We start from the raw sequence: 21,585 nt of genomic DNA, 5'->3' as shown, positions 1-21,585 counted from the left end.
ACATTTCAACTCGGGTCCTCCTGACTCCAGGGCCAGTGCTCTACTCACTGCACCCACCTAGCTGCCCCAGCCTTCTGGATTTTTAAGAGAATATATAATAGAAATATTTATTATATATAACAATTTCTTGGTATTTTGCTTCAAAATACTTGGAGGGGGGGGGTCCTTGCTTCCAGATACTCAAACTAACATTTTTTTAGTTGTCAGTATTTCAAGCTAAAGAGTGTCACCTATCTATCTGAGAAACACCTATCTATTCCAATACTCTCATTTTATCCGAAAGGAATGAATAAATGAGTGAATGAATGCCATGTACAATGCACTGTGCTAAGCTGGAGGCATAGGAATGGAGGAATCTCCCTGAGTTGGGGTGATTTATTAGGAGGCTAGTGGCAGAGCTAGGATTTGAAACTAGGTCTCCAAATCTCCAGTACTTATCACATCCCTAAGACCTGGGTACAGCCTAGGACCTCAGAAGTCATAAAGAAAGAATCGCAGTTCCCAGCTGCCTGGCAGGGAGACACTGTTCCAGTCCCCTACCTATCCACCTCGACCTGATTCATGGCACTGGTAGAGCACAGCGGGGTTCCTCGCTCCTTCTTTCCACCCCACTCGACCTTACCTACCCGGGCCCTGAAGCTCCCAATTAGTCCTCGTTGGGGCACTCCCTACCGCCCCCCCAGTTGCCATAGTTACCGACACCTTACTGGACACCTGGTCGCTACAGTGGTAACAGAGCTTGTATGTGCATCCCGTCGCTATGGTAACCAAGCCTTTCCGGCCACGCAGTTGCCAACAGCCGTCGTTACCAGGGCAACACTGGGAAAGGCGGGGCTTCGAGGTGGGGGAGAACTCGCCTCAGGGTGGGGGGGGAGGGGTTGGGTAAGGTTTAGGGCGGGGCTCCCGCGAGCCTGGAGGCGGGCGGAGGGCGTACTAGGCGGGTGAGAGGCGAGGAGGGGCAGAAGCACCTCCTGGCCCTGGGACCGCCCCCTCCCCCTCCATGGCTGCGGCCCGGCGCCCTGCTTGGGTCTGGCGGTCTGTGGCGCGTGACCCGCTTCTGGCGCGGGCGTTCCACTCGTGCACTGTACTGCGGGATCGGTTCTATGTTGTTGGGGGCCTGTCGTGTGGGGGCGCGCGAGAGCCCCTAGGGGACGCGGTGACCTTTGACCCCGCAGCGGGCCAGGCCCAGCGGGTTGGCGGTCCCGGGGGGCCCAGGCGCAGCCATCATGACGCGGTGTCCGTGGGCGGTCGCTGGCTCTGCGTGGTGGGTGGCTGGGACGGGTCCCGGCGCGTGGCGGCCGTGGCGGCCCTGGATGCGGAGCGCGGGGCCTGGGAGGCGTGGTCCGCAGCCCGGGACAGCTCTGCCCCGGCCGGGCTCAGCAGCCACACCTGCACCCGCCTGTCGGACCGCGAGCTGCGCGTGGCCGGCCGCGAGGGCGGCACCCGCACCCAGCGCCGCTACGGGAGCGTCTACACCCTGCGCGTGGACCCCCCCGCGCGCACCTACAGGTAGGGAGCCCCCGCGGGAAGCCGCCCACGGGCACGCGCGGGCAGGCCGAGCCCCTTTGGTTCCCTCCCCGGCCCGGGCCCGGCCTGAGCTATCCATCCCCGCAGCTACCGCGAAGAGGGCAGCCACACGGCCTCACGCTCCGGCCACTGCGCCGCGCTGCTCCGCACCGGCGGCCCGCACCCCGGCCACCAGCTCCTACTCTTCGGAGGCTGCAACTCCCCCGAGCCCGAAGTGGCGGGGCGCTGGGGACCGGGGCAGATCCAGGTGAGTGATCCGGGAGAGGGCTTCCCAAGCACTTGGGGGTCAGGGAACCCTTTGGCAGGCCGGCTGAAGCCTGTGAACCCTGCCTCCCAAGACTGGTTCCAAACATGCAGAATAACGTGCGATTACAAAGGAAACCAGTTATGCTGAAATAAGGGGTAATTTTTATCCTCATCCACGATCAACAGACCACCCGAATGTATGCAGGGGATCCCTCAGGGGTCTGCAAAGCCGCTGAGAGATGAGGGACTTGCCTGTCAGAGATGGCTTCCAGGCCAGCTCTTACCTACGATACAATGTATCTCCCATCCCTTCCCATTTCTCTGGCACCCCACCCAGGAAGAGCCGGTTGTTGCCTCTCGGCTGACAGAACAGCTCTCTCAGCTAGTGAGCAGTGAGCAGGGGTCCCTGGAGGGGCCCCGGGGACTTCGGCACCATTCCTGCTCCGTGGTGGGGCCCTTTGCTGTGCTGTTTGGTGGAGAAACTCTGACCAGAGCTCGGGACACAGTCTGCAATGACCTCTACATCTATGATAGTCGTGAGAGCTTCCTCATAGTTGGGAGAAATTGGGATGGGGGGGTGGGGAGTACAAAGAGAGGATGGTTAAGAGTCAGGTTGGGGAAATTAGCACGTTTAAGTCAACCAACAGTGGATTACCAAATACAGGAAATGGCCAAGGGGAAGGGAGTGGACAGATCTTAATAAGGTAATTTTTCCAAATCTATATTCTAAAGTGTTTCCCCCCATCACAGGCAAATCGACCCAGCGATGGTTCCACTTTCCATGTGCAGATCGAAGCATGAAACGGGTAGGCCATCGAACCTGCCTCTGGAATGACCAGCTCTATCTAGTTGGAGGCTTTGGTGAGGATGGCAGGACAGCTAGTCCAGATGTTTATACACTGGAACTATCTTTCTGAGCCAGGGAAATTGCTTCTGCAGTTCATCCAAACACACAAAGCATTATTCTAGCAGACCTATGCAGTTGCTCATTAAATGCCAATCTAGAAGTCAGACAATGAATCTCTCCATCTTTTCTGGGGGTGTGGTGGGGTGGGGAAAGAACATTGAAAGTCCTAATGATGACATTCTGAGTTTTTAGCCTATCATAAGAGCCACTAGCTATCTGTATAATTCAACTGAATGAGTCTTGACTTGGTCCCTCTTCTCAGTTTTTATCAATAACACAGGAGAAAGCCTCAGAACAGAACTGGGCATTGAGACCAAACCATTTATTTAACAAAAATATTACAAGAGCAGCAACAAAGAAAAATAATAATACAGGGTATGTTTAAGAGGCATGGGAGAAAAATGTGACAGAGGTCTTGATTTTTAGGAGACCAGCACACCAGCTGAACTGGCCTTGGCCCCAGACCCCTCCCCATTGTCCTTGGCTGCTGGCTTCTCATCCTCACCCATTAGCCGAATATTATGTTTCTCCCTGAAGTCATTCAACTCCCTTCCCTTTGCTTGAAGCTGCTGGGTCAGTGTCTCAATGATCTTTTGAATCTGGTAGGTAAGAATTAGTGTTAAATTAGAATACTGATACTCTTCCTACCTGGTAATATGCTGTTCATAAGGGAAGTAAAAGAGAAATGTCACCTCATTGGCCACCTCTAACCAAGATTAGGAGGCCCAACTGATGAGTTCGGAAAAAGAAATAAGACCATTGTTGCCCTGCTCCCTCCCACAGCCCAGCCTGGTGGCAAAGCCCATAAAAAGAATGGGCCTAACACAAAAGACACTGACACTAGCTTGGACCAGATGTCCTTCCTACTCAGTGATCTCACTTTAAGTGCCTAGCCTCCTCCCCTCCTTTCCCTTCTTACCTGCTCCTTGTTACCCTCCAAGGCAGGTAGCACCTCTTTGACAGTTCGCTCCACCAGAACCCCCCCAACCATTCGATAGCACTTCCGGGTTGGGTCCACTTCTCTCAGCGTATCTATCACTAGGCTAGGGTCGGAAGGAGAAGGGTCTGAGGGTACAGCCCCAACACAGCATAGATTCCCCCTCACCCCAACTCTTCCTTATTTCTTCCCCCAGACCTCTCACCTGTGCTCATTCAACTCCATTTCCAGCTCAGCTGCTTTGGATGCCAGGCCTCTCTGTTCCTGCCGAAGGCGGTTGAAGCCAGCAACCACCTAGAGGAGAAGACAGCTGAAGTGAGGGAGAAAACCCTATGGAGATGGCAAGAGAGCAGGCTCCTTAGGTGGTAGTCTACATGCTGAGAAAAGCGTACAAATCAGGGGTCCCAATTTGGCCTTGTTTATCCCTGTCTGAAGTGGTCTTCCCTTGAGGGAAGACAAAATACAGGCTAATGGCCAGGACGAGTATTTAACCTGGTACATGTTAGGAGAGCAAGTACAGATAGTCTCCCCACATGTAGCTGTTCCCTGGGCTTGTGGTCTCTGTGCCTACTACCTAGGGCTTAGAGTATAAACCAGAAGAGAAAAATTAGCCCAAACCTGACCTAATAATGTTAATTCAGTGCCAAATCTTCTACTCTTCCTTACAGTCTTTCTTAGCAAGACCCCCTTCCTTCTCTGTTCTCACATCCCGATAATGGAACATAGTTACCATCTTAGCCCTATAATTCCTTACTTCTGGTGCTTCACTCATGCATGCAACAGTATCAGTATTTGCTTTGTCTCATTTAAAATCCTCCGGTGGCTTGTGCTGCTCAATAAAATGACCTAGTTGGTCACTCTACTTCCAGTCTCTCAACATTCCAATTCATCCTTTACACAGCTGCCACAAAGATTTTCTAAAGCTCAAATGTGGCACCCTCCTACCCTCATTCAATGAACTCCGATGCTTCCATATAAATATGCCTCCTTTTAGCCCTTCATAATCTAGCCCCATCCAACCTTTCCAGCCTTACTGTACATCGTTTCCCTCCATATACTCTATGATCCAGCCAAAATGGCCTTCTTGGTTGTCATCACACATCATACTGTTTCCTATCTCCACGTCTTTGCACGGGCTGTCTCCCATGCCTGGAACACACACTCCTCACTCCTCACTTTTGCAATCCATAGTTTACTTCAAGGTTAAACTAGAGCATCACCTACTGCGTAAGAGCCTTTCCTGATGCCCCTAATTCCTAGTACCTTCCCTCCTTCAGGTTTCTTATAACAACATATACAGGTGTATGCTGCCAACTTGTTAGAATGTAAGTCTGAATTGTTAGAATTTTGTTGAATCTCTACCATCTAGCACAGTGCCTGACACATAGTAGATGCTTGACAAATACTGACTGATCGATCAGCTTGGACTCCAGCAACATCCAAGAGACTCCTGTGTGAACACAAATGATGGAACCTACTTAGAAGACTCACCTGAAAAGATAATATTTTCTGAACACACGCTCAAAATGCATTACTTTGTGAAATAAAATCAATCCCCGAACCCTGAGGTTAAAACAACTAAATGGAGTTAGATATTTAAAAAACAAAATTACTCTTGTTAGCTAGAGACCAGAGATGATTCTAGGTTAAAGGTGAATTTTTAATCAGATGTCACACCAAAGTGAATCCATTTAAATTTGTTAGAGAATTTCAGCCATTCCTGATACTTATTAGCAGCTACCCAAAATCTTAGCTGCAAATTTTTTAAGAAACAAAATAACCCAACACTAATTCTCATGGGAATGCTAAGCTCTGCTCCCAGGCTTTCCCGATCCAAATGCGTATATATAACTCTCTATTTCCCTCTCCCTTACACCGTACGGTTCTCGTGTTTTCTGGCATGGCCAAAGATGACCAGATACAAATGAGTATATACGTAAAACATGTATACATACAGGGGAAATGGAAGTTAATCTCAGAAGGGGTGGGGGGCGGTGAGGCAGGGAAAGGCTAGCAGAAGGTGGGATTTAAGCTGAGTCTTGAAGGAAGCCTGGAAAGTTAGGAAGTAGAGATGATGAGGTGGAGCATCCCAAGTGAGGGGCAGGAGACAGACTGCCATGTGTAAGAAGCCAACAAGAGGGCTCATGTCCCAGAAACCTAGACTATATGGAGTAAAGTGTAACAAGAACAGAAAAGCAGGAGGGGGCCAAGTTTCACAGGGCTTTAAAATCCAAAGACAAGTTTATATTTGATACTAAAGGAAGCCAATGGACTTTACTGAGTAGAGAATTTGACTGACATGGTCATACTAGTGTTTAAGAAGATTTGCTTGTAAACTTTTTTTAAAAAGGAAAAGAATAAAGATTCTCTTAAAGTGCAGGTCACAAATTATTACAATGAGTGTTCTAAGACGCTTGTGATCAAGTAAGGTACAATTCCTCAATCACTAAATAGCAGATGTTTTGAACACAATTCTCTCCACCCCTTGGGCGTTTGGGTGTAGCCCCGGCTATCTCACAGGTAATCCCTTAAGACACTTCCCGGCACCACTACAGGAGGGTGGACCTCAGAGCTCCAGCTAACGCTAAGCTCTGCCTGAGCACCAACTGTCCAAGCCCCCAGCGCGGACGCTGCGAAATCTCCCCCAACAAGCTAAAGGCCAGGTTTGGGGCATCTGTCCGCGCCCTCCAAGACCACGGAACTTCCCCAGACTTGTGGATTTCAGGCCTCAGATGGCTCTTTCACAGGGAAGGGCCTGGTCCTCTCCAGGCAGCCTTGGGTCCTTTCCCAGAGTCACTGGGAACTGGGGAGACACCGGGGATCGGCCTCTTCAGGGCTCCTAGCCACAGATGGGGCTGGGGGCTGCTGTCCCACGCTCCCGTCACGAGGGGCTCCTTCGCCGAGCCCACCTTCCTGTCAAAACTCACCTTGAACACAGACACCCCCCACCCCGTTTCCCAGCGCGCCCCCTGCACGCACGCCAGCCCTCTGCCTCCGCAGCCCGGGCTCCAGTCTTGCCCCAGTCAGTGGCCCGGAGGGCACGGGCTGCGGCGCAGTGCACAGCACGTGCTATGGGCCCCGCCCCCACGGCCCCTAACGGGAGCCGGGGTGGCCATGCGGGAGGCTAAGCTCACCTGCTCCGCCGACACCGCCCCCTTGCCTGAGCTGCCGGCGCCGCTGCCGCTACTCTTGTTAGCCCGGTTGCTGCTCTCCGCCATCTTTACCCGCCCGCTAGGTGTAGGGTCCTAGAAGCCCAATGCTCGCCTCCTTGTGCGTCACATCCGGACGACTCAATCCCAGCCTCCTCCGGATCCTGGTGCCTCGAGTGCCATCTTGGTTAGGGGCACTTCCGTTGGGGGGGCTGACACTTCCGCGTGCCCTATGGCCTCAAAGCTTCAAGACCTTTGGGCGGGAGGCGAGAGACGGAGCTGCGGACAGCCCTCCCCAAGGCTCCGGCTCCATGTAGGATCCCACTCTGGGGCTTCCTCTGCTTGTACCAGAAGGCCCCTCCCCGGGAGGGACGTGGGAGGAGGGGAAGGTCGAGCTGGGGCAGGGGCAGCGCGTGTCCGGGCCAGGGGCCGGTGTCCGAGTGCAGACGTGGAACGCGGCGGGGATGGTTTTCTTGCCCTTAGGGATTCCCGGCGTCTGGAGCGAGAGGAGACTAGTCGTAGGTCAGTAAGTGACCTGCGCCCTCCGAAGAGAAGGCCGAAAGCGGGCGGCGGCGAGCCGTGTCCCGCCCACGCCGGGGCTTAGCAGGGGCAGGGCAGCCTGCGGAGGGGCCGGAGGTCGGGGCAGCTCGCAGTCCCAGCATTCTAGAGCAGGAGAGGGGCGAGAGTGGCCTTGAACCCTTATCTTCCCTAGGCTGAGCCCCAGCCTCTGGCTGCGAAGAACGTTCCCGTTCCTGCTGCGCTCTGCATCGAGGCTTCCTGCTCTCTCCCAAGGCGGTGACCTAGCGGGCACCGGGCACGGCAGGTAAAGCCCACTCCTAGCTTCTAATCGCCGTGGGGGCCGGGGCAAGGGAAGGTATATCAAGAATAGCGGCTAGTCTCTTTATCTGCATATATAGCTTTTCATAGTTTACAAAGCACGTAATTAACCAAGAGCCCCACACACTCTACCATCAGCCGAGGCCCCGAAAGGATGAGTGACTTGCTTAAGGTCACTTAAGGATACTGTCAGAACAAGAACTGGAACTCTCGTTGAGCCCTAGTCCAATGTGTCTGCTGGTTTTCCCGCTGAGTCAGAGACCAAAGTCAAGGGGTCAGGATTGTGTATACAGAAGACGCCTAATTCTCTTCCGAGCTCTCATTTTCTCCCTTTGTGGATGTCCGAATCTTCTGTTCTTCACAGGTCTGGGACCATGGCTGTCCCTTCTTCTGCACGAGGTTTGCCCCTGGTAGCAGTGTGCCAGGTGACATCAACACCAGATAAGGAACAGACCTTTGCAGCCTGTTCGGGTTTGATTCAGGAGGCTGCCAAGTTGGGTGCCTGCCTGGCCTTCCTGCCCGAGGCCTTCGACTTCATTGCTCGTGACCCAGCAGAGACCCTTCGGCTGTCTGAGCCATTGGGGGGGGATCTTGTAAATCGGTATGCCCAACTTGCCAGGTATGGAAGGCAGCAAAGAAGGAAAACTGAGGGTTAGTAGGCTCAGCTGGCTGGGTTCCGAGAAGGGTGGTCTCTGTTGCTTTCTCCACAGGGAATGTGGACTCTGGCTATCTCTGGGTGGTTTTCACGAACGTGGCCAAGACTGGGAGCAGACTCAGCGCATCTATAATTGTCATGTGCTCCTGGACAGCAAGGGTAAGTCCCTAACTCCCTCTCTCTTAGCCCTCTCCTGCTCTTTTGAGTTGCATTCCTAGAATCTTGTTTTCAGCCTCCAACTTCACTCCCTCCACTTTCCTTGCCCAGAGACCTTGGAGACAATTTACTGAGCCCTCTAGGCCGTTCACCAGTGAATTTCCTCTGCTCCTTCTCTCGGCCCCCACCTCCCCCCACCTCCCCCCACCCCCCACACTCGGTGGACATAACATCTGTGCCTCTGGTTCCTAACCACAAGTAGTTCTCTCTCTGGGGGCAACAGAGGGAATATGAAATCATCAGCAGAGTATTCCTCTTCTACTCCCAAGGGTCTATTGTGGCCACATATAGGAAGACACACCTCTGTGATGTGAAGCTTCCAGGACAGGGATCCATGTGTGAGAGCACCTCTACTGTACCTGGGCCCACTCTTGGGTCACCTGTCAGTACACCGGCTGGCAAGGTTGGCAGGGAGGGAAGGGAGGAGGTTAAAGTGGGGAAAAGGAATGGGAATATGTTGGAGGGGGCAAAATGACAGTGAAATGGTATGAAGAGTAGCCAGTACAGCAGAGAAGCTAAATATTCTACTTCTCTTCATCTCAGGTAGGCCTGGCCATCTGCTATGACCTGCGTTTTCCAGAGCTTTCCCTTGCACTGGCCCAGGATGGGGCTGAAATTCTCACCTACCCTTCAGCCTTTGGCTCAGTCACAGGACCAGCCCACTGGGAGGTGAGGACCTACCAATATCCTACATATCCAAGTAGAAAGAAATGCTGTATTTCTTTACTGGTTCCCCATGACTGTCTCTCGGAACTGAGTGGGGGAATACTTGCTTCCAAATGTCACTGCTCTTCTTCCTACTTCTCCCCTCCTTATGATGAAATTGATTTCATCCACCTTCATTCTCTCCCCAGGTGCTGCTCCGGGCTCGGGCCATCGAGACACAGTGTTATGTAGTTGCAGCAGCACAGTGGGGACAGCACCACGAAAAAAGAGGGAGTTATGGACACAGCATGGTGGTGGACCCCTGGGGAGTTGTAGTAGCACGCTGTTCTGAGGGGCCAGGCCTCTGCCTTGCCCATATTGACCTGGCCTACTTGCGCCAAGTACGAGAGCAAATGCCTGTGGCCCAGCACCGAAGGCCTGACCTGTATGGCAACTTGGGTCGCCCAGATCCTTGACACCTGCTGACTGAACTGGGGTCCTATTCTGGGCCAGTGAGGATGATCTGTGGCTTGGAGGCAGGACCCCAAGCCACTGAAGAGCCTCTACTCCCTTTCCTTCGTGGAATACAGGTTCAACCTGTTGTAAATCCCAAAAATATGCTTTTTTGGGCTCAGATTTTAGTTATACATAGATGGGCTCTTAAATCACAATTTTATGAAAACTAAAGCTACACTGAGGTCTAAGCAGTACTGACATTGAAAAAAATACAGTCATGAAGTCCAAGTCTCGACATCTCCTTTGCGGGTAGGGGAAACAGTGTAGCATCAAACATACTGGACAGTAGTAACAAGCAGGGCCCATTTGTTAACTCCTCAAAACGAGCGCCTAAGTTAGTTTTTGTCCCAGCCCAATCCTTAAGATTAAGAGGGAACTGGGGCTATTCAAGCACTGAAGGTCAGGAAGAGAAAGGCTGTACTGAGATCCACAAGGCTCAAGAGGACATCCCAGCTCCAAGTCCACCCCAAGCCAGACGACAAAAGAGATGGGAATGGGCTGCAGGATACATTTATTTTCACTTGAACATGGAAGGAAAAAATGCCACACACCCCTTTCTTAGGGAGTGTGTGCTCCCAGCAACCCTTCCCCCCATCCTGCACACACACACACACAGGCACTTGTGCACAGGCAAGGGGTTCTTGGGCTGCCCCAGTCCTCCCTTCTCACTGCTTCCTAGAAAAGGAGCTAACAGAGGGTAAATGAAGGACCCAGACTAGGAAAAGAGCTCCTAATCTCTGTCCCTGGGAGATGGGGGGGAGAGGGAGGGAAGCACCAGGGGCCAGGAGTGAGCAAGTGAGGAGGCCATACCTTTACGTGTGTTGTTCAACTTGTTACTTACAATCTCAGCAGGGTGGAGGGCATGTGGTAATAAATCCCCACGATACAACCCTGACTCTTACCTCTCCAGCAAGCTCCCACACCACAGCCCTTTGGTTTCCTCAGACAAAACAAAACAAAACAAGCCCTCGTGAAGCCTGAGGGCGATTGAGAGAGCCGCCTATTGACCCCCCAAACAACTTCAGCAGCGGTTCCACAGAGCACTGAGACAAGACTGCTTCTTCCTTCCTTGCCCAGGCTGGACTCCCAGGCTTGTGGAAGTCTGGGTGGGGGAGGGGATGGGGAGACACACCACTTCCACTTTTTTGTCTTTTCCTTTAAAAAAGAAGGGGAGGGGGAGCGAAGGTGACAGGAGGGGTGTGGAGAAAACCCCAAACAGTGTGTGAACTCCAGAGATGGGCGCCGAGCTGAGGCCCCAGATTTGTGAAAGGTGAGAGGAGGGTCAGGGCAGTGCCTGCAACATCAAGTTCCTCAGGAGTTTCTGTCGGCCCAGCTCATAGTCCTCCTCATCCACATTCACCAGCAGCTTGATAGCCTCATGGCCCACAGCCTGTTTAAGTGAGTCTGTGATGAAGACACCTTTGAGCGCCTCCAGGAGGGAGCCATTGATGTAGTCGCGCCAAAAGGCATCGAGGTAGGTGAGCTCAGAGAACTTGATGTCACAGATGATGGAACCCAGGTCCCGAGATTTGAGGATGGTATTGGCCTGGTTGAAACGCTCAAACTGGCGTTCAAGTGGGTCCTGCTTATTTGAGAAGACGTTGCCCTGCAGAGCTGTCTCATGCTGGCAGTACTCAGCCCTCACCCGAAGCCTGATGTCTACAGGAAAGAAAAGGTTAGTGCTTAGGCCGTACCGTTAGAAGAGTGATGGGTGGAAGACCAAGGCACTACAGTAAGGTAGTAGTTACCCTTCTCCAGGGCAGAGTTCCCCCATGGCTTTTCTACACATATCCCATCTTGGGAATTCCCTTATATACCTCTGAATTTGTTTGAGCCCATGCTTGGGCCAAGAGGAAAAGGCAGTGAAGAGAAAGAGTTCTTAGTAACGAGGCATAGTAAGATCGTATCACTGCCAAATCAAACTTCATTTGGGGATGTGAGGGTGAACTTTTTCCATATGAAACAGACAGCCTCATTGCACAAATTACTTTAACTCTTTTCTCCACCTTGGACAGGAAGAGACTTAGCAGGGAGAGCCTACTTCAGAATCATTCTAAAAGGACAACAAGACAAAAGGGCAGTGTTTCAATCCCTTTCAATGCCCCCATCCAACAGGAAAAAAAAGTATGGTCTGCCTGTTGGAGAGTAACTTCACTCCCACCAGCTCCCTGACAGGGCTGTACCATAGCCTCCCTTACCGCAGGTCTGTTTCTCCTTGGGGTCTGGTGTCACGGACTTCCGGCGCTTCCGCTGACTTACAAGTGTTGCTCTCCCTCGAGTTGGCCGTTTGATGCACATCTGTTGGCCAGCATTGGGGCAGCACACCACAGGATAGTGGGGAGGCACTAGCGGGAAAAGGGGAATAAATGAAATAGAGACCCATAATCATCTATTCCACTCTCAATTTACGGGATTGCAAATAAGTTGATTGTTGTTTAACTCTTTCTTTGGGAAGGAGGGGAAGAGGCAGAATTAGTGGAAAGTGACAGTGAAGGGAAGAAAAGAACAGTCATCAAATGTTTTAAAAACAATCCACACAGCCTACAAGAACAGCAGAGAGTACACTTAGGGGCATCCCCTTAGCTTTGTGTAGGGCCAGAAGAGGGAAGAGTCAATATCCTTTCACCTGGTTTTGGAAGTTAGGCATAGAATAAGACTAGAATCCTCTTACTTAGAGGAGCTAAAGGACATCTACATCTTTTCACCTGATTTAGGGGTTTGGGGAGGTCCCGGCTCTGGGTTACTGTGGGCTCTGGGGGTCACGTAACGGACTGACGTTTCCTCCAGGTATTTGTCTACAAGGTCTGGGCACACTGTGTGTGGGGAGAGAAGAAAAGTAAGTCATTCAGGGAAAGATGGGAGACATACACCCATACCCATCTAATCCTGTACTAGGGGCTTTAGATGCCACTCTCATCCAGATGCTTTATAGGGCAAGACTCACACCCGGGACCGCAGTACCACTCCTCCCCAGTCCCTCATGAACTTCATTCACCTCCCCATGTTCCCAGTCCCCAATAATCCCCTCACCAGCCCGCCTCCTCTTGAGTGTGACATAGGGCAGCAGGTCATGTCGAGTGATGATGCGTAGCAGCTGCAGCACCTGTCGAAAGTTACTTTCATCACATCGGCCCTGGCGCTCCAGCGCTAACAAGAAATCTCGTCCACTTCGAATGAGGCCACGCTCATGGTCGTCAATTACATCAACGAAAAGGAAGGAGAGGACACGCACATCTCGGTGCGTCAGGTGGGTGCCCACGATGTCAAACATGCGGTGCAGGCTGTACAGCCCATGCTCCTGCTCTCCCCGCTCCTCAGGCCATACTTGGCTGGCCCGCCGCTTTAGCCCTGCCATGCTGGGGGCTCAGGTGCACACTGCTCTCCAGAGCCCCTGTTCACTTGCCACGATCCCCACTGTGCTGTAAGAACAAGGGGAACATCAATGAATTGGAGTTCGGTGCCCATCCTTACCAGGAAAAGTCCTTTCAGCTTTGAAATCCATTTAGGGATAGGCAATAGTTTACCTTCCCCAAGCTGGCATTTTCTGCCCATTTTTAGCATTGTGTTCTTAGAAGAGATGCTGTCAAGTATCACCTTAATCATTCCCCCACCCACATCCCAGACGATTTTTCCATCTCCCAATTCATTTCCTACCACAGAGATGCCCCTTCTCATACTAGTTCAGCCCACCATGAAGAAGTTAAGAAAAATCTGGGTTCTAGCTGTAGCACCTAAGATATTCCCAGCCACTGCACCAGATGTAATGAGTCACAGAATTTTAGTTATGGAAGAAACCATAAAAGTCATCATATCTAATCTCATTTTAGAGATGAGGAAAATGAAGCTTGGAGAAGTGAACTGAATTGTGGAAGTTCGCTCAGGTAACAGTTCACCACAGAATCTGAGCTCAAGCACAACCTATACTCAATTGTTATTGATGACAGCATGAGCACCCTGCACCTCTCTTAGACATCCTTTCTCCTGGCTGAAACCCCATTTGTCCTAGGGTCAGTTAGTCAACAAACATTGCAAAGCTATAGAGATAGGCCAAAGATAGTTTCTGCTTTTAAGGGGAAAGACAACAGGGTAATAACCATATACAAACAAGATATATACAGGATAAATTGGAGATAACCAACAAATGGACTAGCATTAAGGGGGCTTGAGAAAGACTTCTTGTAGGTCGGATTTTAGCTGGGACTTGAAGTGAGAAGGCAGGGATGAGGAAGGAGAGAATTCCAGGCATGAGAGACAGCTAGTGAAAATAATCCAAGTTGGGAGACTGAGTGTAGGTCTAGAGGTCAAAGAATTGACTGTGTTTTCTCTAGGCTTGGTTACATCACGAACCCTTGACCTACATCATAGTTTTGCGAGGAGTACGCACAAAGGTGGCTAGGATACCAGTCACAATCACTGCCTGTGAGATTACAGGGACAAGAGATTCACTTATAAGGTAAAACTGCTTTACTTGCCTTTTTCTGAGAGAAAGATGTCTCAGCAGGAGGGACATCAGGTGGCAAAACCTAGTGTCAGAAGGCCAAGAAGACCTAGTCTCTCTGTCTCTAGCCACCTTACAATATAAAAAAGACAGATAAATGGATGGACTAGAAAGTAAAGGAAATTTCAAAAAATTTATCCAGGCAGGTCTAAACCAAGCAATCTTGAAGAATAGCACAGGAAGTTCCCAAGTTTTCAAACTTCCTCTAGTAAAGTTCCTTTTGTGAGTTCATGATCCAGGAGACCACAATAAACCAAGCAACACACTTGAAATTCATGTCCCAACTCATAACTCAGGTTTCTGAGTATCAAACCAACCCTTTCACTAATACCCTGCTCATGATCTGGACGCAGCACCATTAATAGCTTTATCTGTTGTAGCAAAGCCCAGAAATAGCCTCCTCACTAAAACAACAGACCACTCTACTTATTTTTTACATTAACAAATTTAAGTCCTAAGACTGGTAAAGGAATTAACGAATAAGGCAGTCTTCTACCAGAGGTGCTTTACTAAGGGGTTTCAGGGGAAAGACCATGATTAGGATACCGGTTAGCAGGACTTGGCTTGATCTTTACTATTGTTTCAGGGAGTCTAGAAAGTAAGAGGGGCATAGTGGAACTGGTCTCTTAGAAAAGAGAAGGATAAGAACCAGTAGTGAGAGAATTTGGTACTCCACTAGGACCTTTGAGAGGAATGTGGCCCATACCAAGATTTGAGAGCTTAAATGCCCCAACTGCCAAACATGCCAAGGGCCTGGGGAACCCCTGAAACAAACAGCCACAGGGAATCAAAGTCATAGAGCTGGTCATAGGGATGGAAGGTCATTTAGTCTGAGCTCCTTTTACAGATACGCAAATAAGCCTAGAGAAGTCTTACCCAGTCATACATAGGAAATAGCAGGCCTAGGAATCAAACTTAGGTACCATAACTTCAAGTTCATCATTTTTTTCTCTGTGGCCTCCACAGTGGAGCTATCTATCTATAAGCCAGATCTTTTTCACCTTGATTTCACACCTCCAACTGTCCCCAAGACAGGGACATCAAGAACAGTTTCTTGCTTCTAGCTGGTCAGAAAGCACAGCCATTTAAGGGTAGTCCACCTTACTCTCTACGCCCAGCTGTTAGTTGTGAGGGTCAGAGGATAGGCAGCTAGACAGGCAAATTCCTTACTTCCAATCAATCAGAATAGGCTTCCCCCAAGTGTCCCCAATTCACATAATGGCCTGCTTGAATCCTGAATTTTTCCATAAGACGGCAAATACAACACCGTCTCCCTTCTGCAACTCCCCCACCTCTCTGCCAAGAAGTACTGCAGCCACAGGAGAGTAACAATCTGGGAGAAGTCTAAGATAGGTCTGAATTCTCCAGACCTAAGGCATTTTGATGCTAATTTCCCCAAAATCCAGGACATAACTCAACCATACTAAGCCCTAGGTCAAAAGATCATACAGATTTAGACTTGAAAGAGACCTTAGAAGTCACTTTACAGGAGGAAACTGAGGCCTAGAGAGGTTAACTGGCCTTATGATAAGGATCATATGGCCATTCAGCCAACAGCAAGTGTCAGTCTCACTACAATCTAGCCAGATAAGATTGAAGAGGCTTAGTGTGAACCCTGTTCTGGGATCACAGATCAAGCCTCCTCATATTCATTTCAATCTTTATTCTAGTCTTCACTGCAGACTGGGATAGTGTGATTTCATTCTTCGTTTACTCCAGGAAGCAGAACTGGGTGGGGGTTACAAGGTTCCCAAAAATATGTCCATTGGGTTATGGTGGAAGACCAGAGAGCCTGACTTAAATCACACTTGAAATAGGCCACCACTTCTTTCACAATACGGATTCCAGGAGTTGGCCCAACTTCATCGCTAGCAGAATTTGTCCCCTTTTCAACCTCCATGCCACTCAGATGCCTGTATCAGTGAGGTGAAAGAAACAATAAATGAGACTCGGACCCTAGTTATGTAAAAAGGAAAGAATGCTCCATTCCAAAGAGAAAGTCAAAGGGATCTGTGGGTCTTAGTATATGACAAACTGTCAAATGGCAGAAGGTGAATAATCCAGTAGTTTCCAAGACCCAAAATCTTCCTCTCACCCCAAGGCTGGGCTGGTGCCAATAAGAATCTCTGTGCTACCTAGAGTGGATCAAGGAGATTGACCCATCAGATACTTTGGGTTGGCGTAGAGTGAACATTGTGCCTCCTATCTAATGAATTGACAACAACCTTAGAGTTGCCTGGACTGAGAATGATTTAGGATTGGTTCAAACATATCTTCAGTTACCTAGATCTGATACACCAATCAGGAAGTAAAGTACCATTTACCCCAACATCTGAAGCATTGGGTTCACCCCAAACAAGTTTCTCATTAAGACTAAAAAACCACTATTCCCTTGTTCCTTTTTCCCTGAATGGGAGCAAAAATCAGTGACAGTGTTAGACCACCTATGCAAGAAGTTTTTCTTCCCCACTCTCCCTAGCAATTATGTTCAAATACAGCAGCAAAACACAAAACATTAGTCTATTCTCAATTTCTAACACATAGAAACCCAGAAACAGTCACAACCACACATGCTGTCCCAGAGACCACAGAAAGGAACCTAAGGACTTTTTCATTGAAATACTCAAACCCTAAAATTAGAGACGAATGAAAGGCAAGGTTAATCTGACCTGCCAAATGCCTTCAGGCATCCCAACGGTGATTACCCCTCAACAAAACCTAACCCCAAGAATCCCGTCTCCTCCCTGACAGATACATGGCAGAGGTTACAAGTTCAATGACTGCTGGGGAAACTGAACATAGTGAATAATGTAAGGATGACACTTCATCTACCCCCAGATTTTCATGCTTCCCCAGTCCCTGTTTATGTTGTGAAATACGGAAAGACTAATGTTGACAGTTTCCCATTACACCCCGCCCCCCAGGAATATGGTGGATTAAGTGGCTACATACAGCCAAAGCTGAAGATCCAGCCGTTTCGTATGTCTCTAACAAGGAGTAAGAGAACCAACCCCTCGTTAGAGATATAGGACATGATATCTCTTGTTAGAACCTCTGCCCCTTACATGACACGCACAAGTGTTCTCTTAGGGCTGCGATACTCAAATGCCAAAATGTCACTAGGCTCTCGGGAGTCCGCATTTTCTAGATGGGAAATGACTACTCCCTCCCTGACACAGCATCGTCACTAAAGGGGGAGATGGAGCCCTGTGGTCCTAGACAATGACTGTCCAGTTTTGTTTTCGGGGTTTTTTCCCCCTGGTCTCCCCCTTCCTGCAACCACCTCCTTTCCATAAAAAAAAAAAAAAAAACCAAAAAACTCCAACCCGGCAATGACAGTTTCCTTGCTCCGCTCTTTTTTTTTGTTTTCTGACTTAAAAAATACAAAAGTACTCTTCCGCCTCCGCGTCCCACCTCCCCATTCGCCCCCCACCCCACGAGGAAAAATAAGCCCAAGAACATTAAAGTGGGGAGCTCCCGAGAAAGTCCAAGAGTTGTTCACCTCGTCCCCCGGTGCTCAGCAATCCCCCAACAGCCTCGGGCACGTACCGGGGGGTACCTGAGCCGCCCACCCCCTCCAGGCCGGAGGTGGCCGACGCTGCCCAACTCTTCCCTGCCCCGTCGGGCGAGCCCCGGCTCTCGAGCTTCCTGGGATCTCCCCGCAGTCGCGCGTTTCCCCCGCACCCCCCCGCCCCTGCCCCGGGCCTCTCCCCCCTCCCCCTCTCCAGCTCACACTTTTCCTCCAGCCTCGCCCTTTCCCCATCCGACGCCGGCAGAAGTCAACTCCCTCCCCCACGACCAACTCTGCCCTCGCCCCCCCCACCCCCCACCCCTTCCCCGACCTGGCTCCTCACACTCCTCAGCCTCTGCCCCGCATGCCCCTTCGGCCTCCCCTCGCGTTTATTTCGGCTCAGCTCCTCCCCTTCCCCTTCGCCTTCTCCCCTGCCTCTTTCCCGGTCTCCGCCCCGCCCCGGACCCACGGTTGCCCCCTCCCGTCCCCTCGCCTCACCTCACCTCACGGCGTCCTGACCCGTCTCCGCCCCTCCCCTCCCCTCGGCTCCCCCGGGTTGGGCCCGTAGTCGCCACCTCCCCTTCCCCACCCCCAGGGCCCACCGCCTCCCAGCCCCGCCTCTCTCCGTTCCCCCTCCCGGGCCTCACTCTCGGCTCAGACTCGGCGCCGCCATGTTGGGTCCATCAGCTCCGCTCTCCCGGGCCCCGTCTCGCGGAGCAGCATCCGGGACCTCGCCGCTGCCACCGCCGCCGCCGCCGCCGGGGGCGTGAGGAAGGGGGAGGGCACGGAGACGGGCGGGGGTGGCTTCATCCGGGAAACCGCGGCCTGTAACCTGGGCGGTTGCTACGACTTCGGCACCATTAAGAAGAATTGGGATGGGCAGCCATGTTGAATGAGGGCGGCCTGGCAGTGACGGGTGCCCATGAGGCCCTGGCGTCAGAGTAAGTAAAAAGACTAGAGGCCGGTAGCCATTTTTGGTAGGGGCAGGTCGGGAATGTTGGGCGTTCCTGGTGGCTTTGGCTTCGAGACCATAGAAGGGAATGGGGAAGGGCAGCCATGTTGAGTGAGGAAAAACAGGTAGCTTCTGTGCCCGGCTCGTGCTGGCTTCAACGCTCTTGGAGAGAATAGGAAAAGGCAGCCATTGCAGATAAGGGCGGAACTGGCGCGAGAGGCTGCCGGGCCGGGATAAGGGGAAAGACTAGGCTTCGAAGACTAGCAAGAACAGGGCAGGGGGCTTCTCCTCCGTGAGTTGTGTTCAGGACCCCAAATATGGACACCCGGTCCGATAAAGACCATAAACTCCTGTCTCCCTCGATTGTTTAAAATACAACTGTTTAGAGTTAAAACCACATACACTCTCGCTCTCTCTCTCGTCTGTCTCTCCCTCTTCGGAGGCGGTGCTATGCCTGGAATCAGGAGGACCTGAGTTCACATTCAACCTCAGACACTGAGATGCATTGTGACCTTGGGTAAGTCACTTAACCTGTTTTCCTCTGTTTCTTCAAATGTTGTTGGGCCTTTTTTTTTTGTTGAAGAGTAATGACTCTCAGGTGAAATGGATATGAATGAGGCAGAGTCGCACAAAGTCGTCAGCCTCACCCTTCCGGAGTTATGGAAGTCCAGTGGCAAGACCAAGCTCTGAGAGCTCCCCCTGCTTCAGCTGTCTTCTTGGCCCTTGAAACCAGTTGTTCTCATCTGCCCATTTCTCCCGGGAAGTCTTCATGCTTGGGGTAGACAGCCTCCTAGCCCACCAAAGGGTTTGAGATGCCTTGGTTACCCTCAACCTGGGTTAGCCCTGTTGGTCCAAGATGGTTTTACTGGGAGTGGGGGTGGGGGGGCAGCTCAGAGTGCTGCAGCTTCTTGGAGCCAGCCACAGAGCTGGGTGACAAGAGGATGAGCAGCCCTGAAGAAGGCTGGTTCTCTTTGATCACCCCTACACTCCAGAGGGAAGCACCACCAGTGCCTACACACACACACACACACACACACACACACACACACACACACACACACTCTCTCTCTCTCTCTCTCTCTCTCTCTCTCTCTCTCTCTCTCTCACACACACACACACACACACACACTCACACACTCTTGTTATCATGTTAGAATATCTGAATAGAACAGCATGAACATAGCCATAGAAGCTCAACATAGGGCACGCGATGTTGGAAGGCTTGGAGTTACAGCACAGACTGTTATAAAACACAGAAGAAATAGGAGAAAGTTGCATCAGCTTCTCCTGGTTTGCCAACAGTTAGAGAATAGATAGTGGCAGTGATTGAACTGGAGTGTCCTTTAGTTGTGTGGATCCATGCGGGCAATCATGCATTTTCCCTTAGCAGAGCAGCTGGCAGACAAAAGAAAGCTTCCCCATGACTGTATTTGAAGCAATTGAAGAAACTACATCCTTTAAAATGAAGTTCACTTATATAATGTTGAATTTTCTGGAGAGGCAGCCAGTGCAGATAATAATGGGGCAGGGAAATATCCTGATATTTCGGAGAAAATGATCAAAGGATGTGGTTTCACTGATCAACAACTTTTTAACATGTATGAAAGTCTTATTCTGGAAAAGAATGTCTTTCAGAACTTACATTTCTAAGAAAGAAAAAAAAACTCAATGTGGGCTTTTTGTGGCAGAGAACTAGCACTTTTATTAGGAAGTAATTCAGAGAGGAATTTTAAATTAAAACCAATTCTTATGTATCCAGGCAGTGAGGTGGCACAGTGGATAGAGTGCTGGGCTTGGAATCAGGAAGACTCAACTTCCTGTGTTTAAATCTGGCCTCAGAATCTTACTAGCTGTGTAACCCTGGGCAAGTCACTTAACCCTGTTTGCCTCAGTTTCCTCACTTGTATAATGAGCTGGAGAAGGAATCTTTGCCAAGAAAACTCTAAATGGGGTCACAAAGAGTCGGATGTGACTGAAATGACTGAACAACAAACTTATTGATCAGTTTTGAAAGCCTTGCTCTCTCAAAGTCTATAATCATTGACCATTTCCCATTGTTGGTCAAATAAGAATGCGTAGATGACTAAAGCTGTTTTCAAAGACTAGTTTTCAAGTTATTTTAGCTCAGCTGTTGAAAATTATTGCAAGAACAGCAATATCATGTTTAAAGCATTACTGATTTTAGATACTATCCTAGGTCATCCGACTACACTTGGTTCATTGTGTGTGAATTCAAGCATGTAAATTCACTGAGATGTAGATATGTATGAAGATTTAAAGAAAGAGAAAACAGTTCAATTTATAATGCTGATGTTTTAAGTGACAACAATATCTTCGTCACACAATATAGGCTTATCTTTAGGTACAGTATTCAGTAATTTTTAAAAAGCTTTGCTTGCTATAATTTATTGCTTTATAATAAATCAGAAATATGTTATTCTTTTTTGCTGTTAAACAGATAACCTGAAAAAGAAATATATTTATCTTGTTCTTTGCTGTATATTAATAAACAGATTAAAGAAAACTTCCATAAAATTTTTTCATTGCATATTTCCACAGTTGGAATCAATCACCATATTTTAAACATAATTATAACTTCACATAGTGTAAATTTGAAAAAAAAAATGGGACCACTTTGTAGGAATTTGTTATTTGAACTAATTGGGACCTAGCTGTGATCTTTTTGGGTGTAGGGATTATTTCCCTTTTTTGGTTTTGTATATGTATCTTGTATTCCTTTCCCTAGCGATTTAATTGGTTTAAGGAAACTCCCTCTACCATTGTAGTTCTGGCAGCTGCTGGGGCTGTTGATTTGTTAATTACATTTCTTTGTTACCTGGGAGAGTTCATTTTGGCATAGGGGAGGTGGAAAGGAAGGAGGGGTTCATTGAGAAATGACAGACACAGAAAAAGAAAGCATCAATATAACATTTATTTAAAAAGGAGAACCTGTGACAAGCAGGAGGCCAATTTAATTCAGTAACATTTA

The 21,585-nt window shown here is 49.8% G+C and overlaps 4 protein-coding genes across 7 annotated transcripts; 2 read left to right on the top strand and 2 right to left on the bottom strand.

The window, feature by feature from the left end:
* The first annotated feature begins 1,000 nt into the window (after nt 1-1,000).
* On the top strand, nt 1,001-2,787 carry KLHDC9 (kelch domain containing 9). The gene is made up of 4 exons (XM_036768647.1): nt 1,001-1,509; nt 1,615-1,774; nt 2,111-2,309; nt 2,524-2,787. The coding sequence occupies exons 1-4, from the start codon at nt 1,001-1,003 to the stop codon at nt 2,688-2,690; spliced, it is 1,035 nt and encodes a 344-aa protein (XP_036624542.1). The 3' UTR covers nt 2,691-2,787.
* A 194-nt stretch (nt 2,788-2,981) lies between these two features.
* Nucleotides 2,982-6,887, bottom strand: PFDN2 (prefoldin subunit 2). The gene is made up of 4 exons (XM_036768163.1): nt 6,752-6,887; nt 3,823-3,911; nt 3,600-3,723; nt 2,982-3,279 (listed from the first exon to the last, which is right to left on the bottom strand). Exons 1-4 carry the CDS (start codon nt 6,833-6,835, stop codon nt 3,103-3,105), a joined length of 474 nt encoding a protein of 157 aa, XP_036624058.1. The 5' UTR covers nt 6,836-6,887; the 3' UTR covers nt 2,982-3,102.
* Nucleotides 6,888-6,931: 44 nt separating this feature from the next.
* On the top strand, nt 6,932-9,863 carry NIT1 (nitrilase 1). The gene is made up of 7 exons (XM_036768162.1): nt 6,932-7,079; nt 7,479-7,589; nt 7,968-8,222; nt 8,314-8,417; nt 8,744-8,877; nt 9,018-9,143; nt 9,329-9,863. Coding segments are annotated over exons 1-7 (999 nt in total). The 5' UTR covers nt 6,932-7,077; the 3' UTR covers nt 9,596-9,863.
* Nucleotides 9,864-10,129: 266 nt separating this feature from the next.
* DEDD (death effector domain containing) lies at nt 10,130-18,428 on the bottom strand. 4 transcript variants are annotated; one of them, XM_036768920.1, is made up of 5 exons: nt 18,292-18,428; nt 12,666-13,054; nt 12,341-12,448; nt 11,834-11,980; nt 10,130-11,294 (listed from the first exon to the last, which is right to left on the bottom strand). In XM_036768920.1, the coding sequence occupies exons 2-5, from the start codon at nt 12,988-12,990 to the stop codon at nt 10,918-10,920; spliced, it is 957 nt and encodes a 318-aa protein (XP_036624815.1). In that variant the 5' UTR covers nt 12,991-13,054; nt 18,292-18,428; the 3' UTR covers nt 10,130-10,917. The 4 variants fall into 4 exon arrangements, with proteins under 4 accessions (XP_036624815.1, XP_036624817.1, XP_036624819.1 ...); XM_036768922.1 differs by lacking the exon at nt 18,292-18,428 and adding an exon at nt 17,976-18,056; XM_036768924.1 differs by lacking the exon at nt 18,292-18,428 and adding an exon at nt 17,867-17,885.
* Nucleotides 18,429-21,585: the final 3,157 nt, after the last annotated feature.

The sequence above is a fragment of the Trichosurus vulpecula genome, chromosome 7, assembly GCF_011100635.1.
Source record: "Trichosurus vulpecula isolate mTriVul1 chromosome 7, mTriVul1.pri, whole genome shotgun sequence".
Classification (NCBI taxonomy): domain Eukaryota; kingdom Metazoa; phylum Chordata; class Mammalia; order Diprotodontia; family Phalangeridae; genus Trichosurus; species Trichosurus vulpecula.
This window is presented reverse-complemented; position numbering and strand designations above follow the sequence as displayed.

Bases quoted from the DNA above. Each gene is read 5' to 3' on its own strand.
- PFDN2 (XM_036768163.1), bottom strand. From the start codon at position 6,835: ATGGCGGAGAGCAGCAACCGGGCTAACAAGAGTAGCGGCAGCGGCGCC. The intron at 3,912-6,751 runs GTGAGCTTAGCC...CTTCTCCTCTAG, and splicing joins GGGCGGTGTCGGCGGAGCAG to GTGGTTGCTGGCTTCAACCG. The intron at 3,280-3,599 runs GTAAGAAGGGAA...CTTACCTACCAG, and splicing joins TGGAGGGTAACAAGGAGCAG to ATTCAAAAGATCATTGAGAC.
- KLHDC9 (XM_036768647.1), top strand. From the start codon at position 1,001: ATGGCTGCGGCCCGGCGCCCTGCTTGGGTCTGGCGGTCTGTGGCGCGT. The intron at 1,510-1,614 runs GTAGGGAGCCCC...CCATCCCCGCAG, and splicing joins CCCCCCGCGCGCACCTACAG to CTACCGCGAAGAGGGCAGCC. The intron at 1,775-2,110 runs GTGAGTGATCCG...CACCCCACCCAG, and splicing joins GGGGACCGGGGCAGATCCAG to GAAGAGCCGGTTGTTGCCTC.
- DEDD (XM_036768920.1), bottom strand. From the start codon at position 12,990: ATGGCAGGGCTAAAGCGGCGGGCCAGCCAAGTATGGCCTGAGGAGCGG. The intron at 12,449-12,665 runs GTGAGGGGATTA...CCCCACACACAG, and splicing joins ACTCAAGAGGAGGCGGGCTG to TGTGCCCAGACCTTGTAGAC. The intron at 11,295-11,833 runs GTAAGGGAGGCT...TCTTTCCTGTAG, and splicing joins CAAGGAGAAACAGACCTGCG to ACATCAGGCTTCGGGTGAGG.
- NIT1 (XM_036768162.1), top strand. The intron at 7,590-7,967 runs GTAAAGCCCACT...TGTTCTTCACAG, and splicing joins GCGGGCACCGGGCACGGCAG to GTCTGGGACCATGGCTGTCC. The intron at 8,223-8,313 runs GTATGGAAGGCA...CTTTCTCCACAG, and splicing joins CGGTATGCCCAACTTGCCAG to GGAATGTGGACTCTGGCTAT.